Below are 10,962 nucleotides of genomic sequence, written 5' to 3' on the forward strand. Positions count from 1 at the left end.
GACACGCTCTGCTCTGGAAGCACTTTCTTTCCTGCAGGCAGGAACAGAGCTGGGCTCCGCTCTGATTTCACCTTGGTTCTCCTCCTCTGCCTGCCCCAGAGCTTTCTGTGAGTATCCCTCTAATAAAGTGGTGATGGGAACCCAGCTCTGCCTGCAGTGATACAAGAGTTCCTTTTTGCAGCTCATCCTGTCCCAGCAGTTCTTGGCCGCCTGCTGCCTCCCAGCTCCCTTCCCACATGCAGCCCCTTGCAGCCCCCAGACCAGGGCAGCCCCAGAGGCCCCTCAGGCTTGTTCCCCAGGGCAGCAGTGGCACAGAGAAAGCTCAAGGAAGGTGAAGCTCCTTGAGGAAGGTGAAGCTTCTTGAGGGAAGCTCAAGACGGTTGCAAGAAACACAGATTTGTCCGGGTGCCTCTCTGCAGGCACAGGGCTGGGTGTGGCGGTTGGCAGGGCTGGGTGTGCTGTGGGGTTTGAGAATGGAGCAGACTGAGACATAGCTACAGCAGCGCACATTTATGGGGTCGGGCCTGGCGCGTCGTGGGTAACAACGCAGCAACATGCTGGGCACAGCGATGGCGTAAGCTACAGCGGGAAGCTGGGTCCTGCAGGGCTGGCGCTGCCGTGGTCCAGCTCAGTGCCGGAACTGCGGGACCGGGGAGGGGATGCGGATGTCCTGCCCCTTCTCCAGGCGCCGCTCACAGTCGATCAGGTAGTTCACGCCATCTATCACCAGCTGCACCAGCTCCACCTGCACCGGGGGCGCACACACACATCCTGACTCGGGGGCTGTCCTGGCCCCAGCCAAGCCTCTGCTGAGCCATGCCAGCAAGGGTCCCGGCCACCGCGCTGCATGAAGGGCACATGCTGCCACCTCTAGGGGAGTGGTACAGCCCGCAGACCTCATGTGCCAGCCCCAGCACACAGACCCAGAGCTGAGGGCCTGTTGTGCACGCATGTTCCAAACCACCTGCTGCAAAAGCATCTCTGTCTAGCACCCACCTCTGACTTCCCCAGCCGGTCCAGGTTGGAGATGTCGAAAACATTGCCAGTAGCTGCAGTGTCTACACCGCCTGTCCCACGCTTCTGTAGCCGGAGGTTCTCCAGGATCTTGGGGAAGCGGTTGTCCTAGTGCCCAGAGAACATGTCAGTGCTCAGTGCAACCATCAGCAAGGCAGCCAGGCCACTGCAGCTGACTGCTCCCCGGAGCAGCCCTCCCACACCTTGCACAGCCCCGTCTGTGGGCCCTGCCCTGAGCAGACCCAGCTCAACACGCAGGTCTGGCCCCTTGTATGCTTCACTGCCCTGGTGAGCCTGAATGAGGTCCAGGGCTGGTCCCATGCAGTCCTGCGCCTCCCCATGAGGCTGGGCTCCCTGTGCTGGCAGCTGAGGCTCGCCACAGCCCTGGGCTTGCTCCCCACAAAACGAGCCGTGGTAACTACCTTGCTGAGCAGCGGCAGCTTGATGTGGACACCTGCTCGCAGCCCAGTGCCCAGGTTGGAGGGGCAGGTAAGGATGTATCCCAGCCTTTCATTCCACATGAACTCCCAGCCTCGCTCCTGGATTAGCCGCTCCACCTGGGTTAGAGGTGCAAAAAGCAATTCAGCCTCCAACTGCACAATGCACTGCCCTCAGCAAGGCACTCCTGCCACTTGGGTGCTGCCCAGCCCTGGGACAGTACAGGACACAAACCCTGCAATGGCCTTGCGTGCCCCTGTCCACCTGTCTGTGGGTCTGGCACGGCAACAGCCGGTGGGTGCTCACCTCCTTCAGGCCCCGGCAGAACCGCTCAAAGACGCGCTTCATGTTGCCACCCTTCTCCATGGAGATGATGCGTGTGTGGTCCTCCTCATTGATCCAGATCAGGAAGGTCTTCTCATTGTTGTGCCTAGGGACAGGGCAGCATTTGGCTGTGCTGGCAGCCAGCAGAGCCCCCGTGCACACACAACTGCCTGCGCCAGCCCCAGCAGTGCCCTGCTTCCCCCCGCACCCCCCAGCCCCGGTGCCCATGCTGCCCCTGGATCCAAGCTCTCGCAGCTGAGCATGTTGCCAGAGCACAGCATGGCAGTGAGGCAGACAGCCAGGAGATGCTCCCAAAGGTGGGCCAGCGTTCATCCACATGCACTGCTGTGGGTGACAAATGCTGGCTTCGGTGCCCGGGGCACGGGCAAGCGCTGCTGGGGAGGAGCAGCGTGGTGCCAGCCCTTCCTGACCCTGGGGCAGGGACACAGCTCCTGCACCGTGCAGATAGCAGGAGGGGCTGCGAGGTGTGAGGTGCACTCTGGAGTGCTGGGGTTTGGGGCGGCTGGAGCCGTGTGTGACATGGAGGTGTTTTCCCTGAGGCTGCTATAAAAGCGCTGTGCCTGCCAGGGCGGTGTGGGCAAGCGCATGTGCCGGCTGTTGCTCCGCGGGTGCGTGGGATGCTGTGTGGGTGTGCAGAGATGCTGGGAGCGAGCGGTGACAAGCAATTGTAGCAAGATACATCTGGGGGCAGGTAGTGTGCAGAGAGCAGGAAGGAGCACTGGGGGTTGCCTGGGGAGCAGAAGGCAGTTACAGGTTTTTGGCAGCCCAGAGAATGAGAGGCTATAGGCTGGAAAGAGCGGTCAGAGTTGACAGCAGGGGCCTGAAATGGCCGGCTCCTGAGCTGCCCACCGCTTAGCGAGACGCTGCGGTTTGTGTGAGGAGCAGACACCCACTGACTGCTGCACAGCTCAAGAGGCTGAAGCCAGCAAGGGGACCCCAGGTTGGGTGTGAGCAGGGAGGGCCCAGCTGCCGCCACCACGGAGCTGGGGCGATGGCAGCCTGGGGTTTGCAGTGCAGGGAGTGAGGGGAGCATGGGCGGTGTGGCTGGGCCAGCTGGACAGAGCAGCAGTGTCCCCCTGCCTGTCTGCCCTGCTGGCTGCTCAGGGCTGGGAAGATCCTCACCAGATCCCTCGGGCGTCGGGCCAGTCCCGGGCCATTCCTGCCGCTGTCAGGAGGGGGGACACCGGCTTGTCGAAGAGGAAGTGGTCCTGGAAGGAGGCAGAGAGTCAAAATGCCCCCTGGGGCTGCACAGCCGAAGCTGCGGCACCCCATCTCTGGTCCCAGTGTGCCATGCAGGCGATGCACTGCAGCTGTCCCTGGTGGGGTGAGCTCGCTTGCTGTCCCAACTGCGGTCAGGAGTCCCTGCTTCCTGACTGGGCAGGCAGAGGCGTGATCCTGCCTTCCCCTGGGCATACACAGGGGCGCGGGGCAGGAGCCGGAGGGGCCCATGGGTTGCTGGGGCCATGTTCAGCCAGCTCTGTCCTCCCCCAGGAGGGCTGAGAAGTGCCATAAGCAGCCTCTGCACCACTGGGGCAGGGAGCCCTGGTCCCACAGGACTGTGGGGCTGGGGAAGGGGGCCATGGCCTTCTGGGGAGGTGATGCGTGGGATGGGGTCCTGCCCCAGGGCTGGCCAGGCGCTGTGCCAACTCACATCAATGAGTTGCTGTTGCTCCTTCTCCGTCATCTCGCTGAGGCGGTAGTACCGGCCTGCCAGGTCTCCAGAGAGGCCGTTCAGTGCCTCCACGGCCACCTTCTCCACCTCCCGCCGCTCGGCACGGGTACAGGCTGGCGGCAGGCTCAGCCCACGGATGCTGCGCCCCGTCCGGACCCGGGATGAGAGCACATAGCGCTCATCAAACTGGCCAAACTTAATCTGGAACAGACAGGTGCCGTGGGTTGTTGGTGGGGTGGTGCTGGTGCTGAGCATCGCCCTGTCCACCAAGGCTCAGGAAGGGCACCCTGCTCCTAGCCAGGGCTATGTGGCACTGCCGCCCATCTCGCCCACCTTGGAGGCGTCCAGGTCCGTGACATGCTTCATGGTGCGTGGGTTGTACCCGTTGTGTCGCTCCTGGATCACAGGGTCAAACAGCTCGGCAAACACCTGGAAGGACACGGGACGGCATGCAGCTCTTCAGATCCAGTGTCCCACAGAGCCCCTGCCACCAGCATCGGGGACATGGCAGCACAGTGGACCACAGAGGGTGGCTGGGGTCACCTCACATCCCGCAGCACAATGGCAACCCAAAGGGCAGACACTGCCCAGACAAGTAGGGCTCAGGGGCAAGGAGGAGGAGGCTGCAGGGCTTCAGGAACAGCTGCTCTGCAGGAGCCCTCTGTCCCCATGGGGACATGCTCCAGCTGCCTGGGCTGAGTAGGAGGAGGCGAGCGATAATACTTCAGGCTGCTGGATCCCAGGGATTGGGTCCAGGCCAGCAAGAGACAGCACACATCGGGCCAGAGCTATGCCATGTCCCACAGGTACCGGGACTGCCACGGCTGCTGCAGCCACCCTAGAGAGCCTGGAGCACAGCAGGGCTTTGGCCATCACTCACCTCATATGTTTCTTCATCACCAGCTACCATGCCCACAGTCTTGATGAAGGGGTGGCCAGGATTGTCCACACCTGTCTGGATGCACTGGTCTAAGGTCCAGCCATTGGGGGTTGCTTTGTCACAGAGCCTGGTGTAGATGGCTGGCGTCAGGTTGCTGGCCATGCAGTTGTTGTGTTTCCGCAGGTCGGGGTACTCGGCACTGCAGGGCAAGAGAGCAATGAGCCTTTGGGGCCAGGGGATCTGCACTGGGTCTGGCTGGGACGGAGATCACTTTCCCCACAGCAGCCCACGTGTTACCGTGCTCTGCACTTGTAGCTAGAACACTATTGCTATCACACCAACGTTTTGGATACTGCTGAGCAGTGCTGGCACAGCATCAAGGCTGTCTCCAACCCCTTCCAAAGGCCAGTAGCCAGGGGGTGGGCAAGAGGTGGGGAGGGGACAATGCCAGGGCAGCTGACCTAAACCGACCGAAGGGATATTCCTTATTGTATGACAGTCTGTTCAGTGACAAAAGCTGGAGGGAAACAAGGAGAAAGGGGGGAGGGGGGAGTCTCGTTATGAAAGTGTCTGTCTGCCCAAGCAACCACATGTACTGAGGCCCCGCTTCCCAACAAATGTCTGAATGTTGCCTGCTGATGGGAAGTAGGGAATTTTTTTTCTCCTACTGCTTCTGCGTGACTTTTTTTTTTCCCTTTCATTAAACTGCTCCTTATCTCAACCCACGAGCTTTTTTTCATTGTATTTTCTCCCTGTTTCCCCCTGAGGAGTGGGAGTGAGAGCAGCGTGGCGGTGCTGAGCTGTCCATCTGTTGCTGAATTGCCACCGGGACCCAGTGCTCCTGCCCCACGGAGACCCTCAGGGCAGGCATGTGCAGGGGAGCTCTGGGGGGCTGGGAAAGCCACGCTGCCTGCCCAGGAAGGCAGCCGCTGGCATCACACAGCAAGGGCAGAGAACAGCCCAAGCTGACTGCTGATATTGCCACAAGGACAAGAGTCCACGAGCAAACCTGGGCCGGTTGTTAGGGTGCAGCTCCTTATCAGCTGCGTACCAGGGCTCCTGGGCTCTGGGCCGCCACGTCAGCCACAGCCCTGTGCAGGGTCTGGGTGTGGAGAGGCTGGCTGGCCAGGCCATGGGGGCTCTTGCTCGCCTTCTCCTGCAGAGGGGCAGCTGCTCCCAGCACCAGGGTCTGCCCAGGGGCACGAGCCCGTCCCATGCAGCCAGCGGGGCAGTGGGGCACGGAACCCTTGGGGGCCCTGTCCCAGGTCTGCCCGCACTCGGTGCTGTCCCCTGGGCCCTGACCCCACGCAGCTCAGGCACTGTGGGGCAGGAAATCGGCTGACCCCGATCTGCAGCTGGTGGGAACTGCACCAGTCTGGAGCAGTTTATTGTATTAGGGGAATGCTTCCCTCTAATCAGCTTAGTGGGAGGCCGTCTCCTGACCTCCTTCCCACTTCAGCTGGGCTTTGTGCTTGTCCTGTGTTCCCGGGGGGTGGCGAGGCGGGGTGTTGGCAGGACAGGACCCCGACTCTGACCATGCTCTCCTTGGCCAAATCCCTCCCGCTGGGAGGTGCCACTGCCTGCATGAGTGGGACAGGCAGGCAGCCCGGAGGGGTCCTGCAGCCCTGGGGACACCCAGCTCCTCTCCCTCAGGGTGGCACAGGCAGCTTGGGGGCTGTGTGGGAAGAGAGGTGCTAGGGGCAGGCCCAGGTCTGTGGCAGCGGACGGCCACCATCACTGCCACCCAGCCTTGACACGCCGCAGGCACCCAGGTCTGGCACGAGTGCGGGTTTGGCTGCCAGCGACCAGCTCCGTGCTGCAGTGCACAGCACCGCCGCTGCCCCCACCCCTGCGTCTGCAGGTCGGGGAACGCACATTGGCCCCGCGCCTACGCCTTGGCTGCTGCTTGTGGCTTCCGGAGTTTGCAGAAAGAAAGGGAGGTCGGGCTCTCATTGCCACTATGTTTGGGGAAGCACTGGCAGTTCCAGCCTGGCCCCGTGCAAGGAGGCGTTTGCGCCAGGCAGGAACGGGTCGCAGGCCTGTCCGGCTGAAGGCTGCTCCCCCAGCCCACGCACATTTCTCTGCCATGTTGAGATGCTTCAGCTCAAAGGATGGCTTGTTGTATATGGGACGCATCCTGCCCCAGCCTCCCTTGTTGCTCCTGCCCCTGCCATCAGCTGGCTATGGATCCATGTCTCCCTGGGGAGAGACATCCTCATAAAAAACACTGATCAGAATGGGACACTTGGACACGTCCCTACCCCCAGCACTGCCTGGCATGCCAGGACTGAAGCTCACTCTGCTTTCCTGGTGTCAGTGGACTACGTCCAGAGAGCCAGAAAAGGTTGCTCAGGGGAGCAAGCTTGCTTGCAGAAAACAGAATGCTGTAGTTTTAAGCTCACCGACTGCTGTGGTCAGTCTGTACCTCCACTGCAGAGTTCAGAGACTAAAACCTAAGAGCCTGCCCCAGGATCTGTGCCTGCTGCAGTGCTGATTTAGTTCCTGGCCCAAACACACCCTTCTCCAGAACAGCCCTGAATCACAGCCAGCAAATCTGGGCAATCTCTTTTCAGCCTTTCCAGAGAACCCCAACTAAGCTGGATGGTGCCAGGATAAGCAGGGCAATGCAGGGGATGAAGGTGTTACATGCTTAGTGCTCTTAGTGCTGTGCTCACAAGCACTTCCAAAAAAGCTAGAGCAGAGCTGCACAGGGCACTGCCCTGCCACCCGCCTGGGCTGCTTCCCGGGGCTGTGTGGTGAGGACAAGGGGAGCAGGCGCTCTGCTCTGCTGGGTGTCCAGGTTTCCTCTGCCAGAAGCAGGAAGGTGACAAGGCACTTGGCCTTCCTGGGGTTGCCTTGCCCTTTGGTTCTGCTCCCCAGAAACGGTATTAAAGCAATGGCCCCTTCAGAGCTGGCTTTTCTTTGCCAGTGCCCTGATGCTGAGCTACGAGGTGCATTCCTGTCAGGCTCCCTGGCCACAAAGGCTGGGAGCTCTTCCAGCAGGAGATGGATGCCTGCCAGTACAGCGCGGCTGGGAGCGGGCACTTCGCTACTGGCCGTGCTGCTGTGAGAGCCAGATCAGCACTGTGGTGCTGCCACGCCGTTGGGACGGGGCTGCCTGCAGTGACCGTCCTCTCTGCCCTTACACGAGGGGTGCTTCACCCAGGAGACCTGCGAAGTGCTCAACAGGCAGTATTAGCCCACCCACTCTCCTGGAGCGGCAGCCTGTGCGTCTCCTCGTGACTCTTTGTGGCTAATCCTGCAGCCTCCGGCACCCTTCCTGGCGTCACCGGCTGCTGCTTCTGCAGGTGCACTCCGCGGACACCCTGCTGAGGCCACCCCTGCTGCGCGGGGCTTCAATCGAGGCGTGGGGCTGTGCGGGGCGAGCACCGCGGACCCTGCGGGAGGAGCTGGTGCCGGCGAGGCTGCGGCAGGCAGCGGAGCATGCGGCTTGCTCACGCAGGGAGGGGGGGCAGGGGCTGGGATTCTCCGCGTGACTGCTCAAACGTGGCTGCTGCGGGACCCTGCCTGGCGGCAGGCACCTCCACGCCAAGGTGTCAGAAAGCTGACGGGGGTGTCCGTGCCCCCAGAGTGTGGTCATTTGTACCTCTGACAACCATTCGACCATTGTGTGATGTAAAGATCTCTGAAGGCTGTTGCCAATGCCTCTCATTGTTTGACTTAAAACCTAGAGGGGGCAAGTCCCCAGATGGGATGACTTGCCCTGCAGAGCAGGGTGCTGTGGCTCACCCTGGGGCTCTGTCCAGGCTCTTTCCAAGTGTCAGCATCATCACAAAAGCCAAATGCACCCTCCCGGGAAGCTCATCTCAGTGCTTCCCTGACGGATCCCCTGCCCTGGATTACATCGCTTCCCCCAGACTCATCTCAGCCTCTGTTTCCCACGGATGGTGCCTGTCTCTTCCCCTCAGCCCCGTCTTTGTTTTCAGCATTAACTCTGACCTGCTGTTCTCCCCCAGCCCACTGGTCCTGCCACAGCAACACCTTCGCAGCACTGCCAGCTTGCCCCCCACCCAGCAGGTGTTTCGAGTGTGCAAGGGGACACGTCTGTGTTCAGGTTCAGCGGGGTACAGGCCAGCTGCCTGCAGATGCCAGCACACCTCTGTGGGGCCAGAACACAGGCAGAGTGCCTGCCTCTCCCACACCAGGTGGGTTTCACAGGTCCCGGTGGATTTTCCTCCCCATCCTCACTCAGTAAAGACCTTCAGTCATTCAGAAAGCTTGAAAGCACAGTCCTCTCAGGAGATGAATAAACAGTAACATCCAATCTTCATCAGTCCCTGAACTCGTTCCATTTCCATCCCGTTTCCATGGCCCGACCCAGCACGTCTGAGCACCAGAGCTGGCTCTCAGCACAGCTTTCTGCACGAGCAGAGCTCTCAGCCTGCAATGCAGAGCAGCACCGCTCGCTGACAACACGGTGTTTGCTGCAGGCATCACAGCAGCCGCATGTGTTTGGAGCAGTGACACGCCGCCTCCTTCCCCGCTCTTCTCCTTCACTGCACGCAGTCCCTGCTGGCATCAGGATGGGGGGGACACCTCTCCTTGCTTTTCCAACCTGCATCTGACCTGTGCCAGGCTGCCAGCGCAAGGGGAAGGGCCTGCTGGCAGCCACAGCATCCCTCTCCCCTGCCCTGCCCTGTCCCCGTGAGGCACAAGCAGCTCTGCCCTCTTCCCCCCCGTCTTGTGCTTTTCTCCCCACACTCCTCGGGGCCAGGCAGCGTGGGGGCCAGGAGGGAGCTGCCACCCCTCTCCTGGCCTTGAGACCTCCTCTTTCTCATTGCTAAGGCAAACAGTGGTGAGTGGAGCAGTAGGTAATGCCTCCGCATGGACAGGGCTGGTGGCAGCCACGTGCCTGGTCCCCCTTGGCAGAGAGCAGTTTGAAGGGGGGGGGGTGTTGACACGGAAACTTCTGTGCTGGAGCTTGAACCTTAGCACTGCTCCGCAGCTCTGACACTTATCTGGCTTAAAGGATCAAGCACAGGTTGTGGAAATAGGGCCAGCAGCTCCCGCACACAAAGCCAGCATTACCCCAAAAGCACCCCTTAGCCAGACCAGGCTGCACGCGCCCGCCTGGCCCAGCTCAGCCCTGTGCCCACCTTCCAGGCACTTGCCTGGTCCCGATCACACACCTCAGGGCTCATCTTAACCCCACATCTTCCAGCACAGCTCTGCCTGGGAGGACAGGATGAACTGCTCAGCCTTAGCGGGACCTGTGGGCCCTTCCACTTCTCCCTTTAGAATCTGCCATGAGATGGGAGAGCGAGGACCATCAGGGAACCTTTTTTTAACGCCCTGGAAAAGTCCTTGTCCCAACGTCAGGCACCGGTAAAGCCCAGTGGTGAAAGGCTAGGAGCCACAGCCAGCCCCGGGGCAGCCAGGGAGCCTCTGCTCCAGCACAGGCCCACACGGACAGAGCTCCAGGGTATTTTGCCAGGACGAGAGAAAATGCAGCCTTCCTTTTGCTCCGTCCTGTTCCCACCAGGATACTGGCAAGCCTCCACTGGCTCCTGCAACAACCGGGCCAAGCTTGGGGCATTTCTTTGCTTGACATCTCTGCGACGCTGTCCCCGCCGGACGGACTCACCGCCTCCGCCGGTCCCAGCTCTGCCCCAGCCCCCGGCCCCCTCCGCTGCCCAGCCCCGTCCAGCTCCGCCCGCCCCCGGGCCCGCCGCGGCAGCGGCTGCTCCCGGTTGCCGACCCGCCCGCGCGAGGCGCAGCCCGGCCCGGCCGGGACGGTGGTGCCGGTGCCGGCCCGGTGCCGGCCCGGGGAGGCCGCGCTCGAAGCGGAGGTTCCAGCGCCGCGGCCCGCGCCCCTCCCGCGCCCGGCGGCCCCGGTGCCCTTGGGCTCGGGGACGGGCGCCCGAGGCGGAGCTGCTCCTTCCCGCCGGAGGCGGCCAACACGGGCGAGCCCCCCGCCGCCGCCGCGCCGCCCGGTCCCCCCCGCCGCCGCCCGGCTCCCCGGGCTCGGTTCCCCGCGGTCCCGGTCGCTCCCCGCCGCGGGACGCGAGCGGCCCCCGGGGAGCTGGGGACGGGGAGGGGGGCACGGCCCCGCGCCCTTCCCCGGCGCCGTGGCCGCGGGGACCGGCCCCCGCCCGCCGCCCGCCGCCCGCCGCCGGCCCCCCCACACGTGCGCCCCCGCCGCCCGCGCCCGGTACCTGGGCGGGTAGCGCCGCCGCTGCCGGTCGCCCGCGCTGACCGCGTCCCGGGCGAGCAGGAAGCCGGCGGCGAGGGAGCCGGCGCCCACCATGGCCAGGAGGCCGGCGGAGCGGCGGGCGGAGAGCGCGCGGGCGAAGGTGCTGGCCATCGCGGAGCGGCGGCGCGGCGGAGCGAGCGCGGCGGGGGCCGGGCGGCGGACGTGATGGGAATGGGAACGGCGGCGGCGGCGGCGGCGGCGGGAGGGTGCGCGGGGGGCGGGGAGCCGGCTGCACGGGGGGGGCCGCGACGGCACCGCCACCTGCTCGGGCCGCCCCGCCCCGCCCCGGGGCCGCCGCCGCCGCCTTCAGCACCGCGCGCCGGACAGCGCCGGCGGGGCCGCGCGCCCGACCCGCCCCGGCCCCTCGCCCCGCGCCCCTCGCCCCGCGCCCCGGGCCCC

The 10,962-nt window shown here is 63.5% G+C and overlaps 1 protein-coding gene across 1 annotated transcript; it reads right to left on the reverse strand.

Moving 5' to 3' along the window:
* Positions 1-628: 628 nt before the first annotated feature.
* On the reverse strand, positions 629-10,674 carry CKMT1A (creatine kinase, mitochondrial 1A). The gene is made up of 9 exons (XM_035568947.1): positions 10,526-10,674; positions 4,350-4,548; positions 3,803-3,898; positions 3,449-3,670; positions 2,920-3,005; positions 1,759-1,882; positions 1,437-1,571; positions 997-1,122; positions 629-745 (listed from the first exon to the last, which is right to left on the reverse strand). The coding sequence occupies exons 1-9, from the start codon at positions 10,672-10,674 to the stop codon at positions 629-631; spliced, it is 1,254 nt and encodes a 417-aa protein (XP_035424840.1).
* Positions 10,675-10,962: the final 288 nt, after the last annotated feature.

This window comes from Cygnus atratus, chromosome 11 (assembly GCF_013377495.2).
Source record: "Cygnus atratus isolate AKBS03 ecotype Queensland, Australia chromosome 11, CAtr_DNAZoo_HiC_assembly, whole genome shotgun sequence".
In the NCBI taxonomy this organism is placed as follows: Eukaryota; Metazoa; Chordata; class Aves; order Anseriformes; family Anatidae; genus Cygnus; species Cygnus atratus.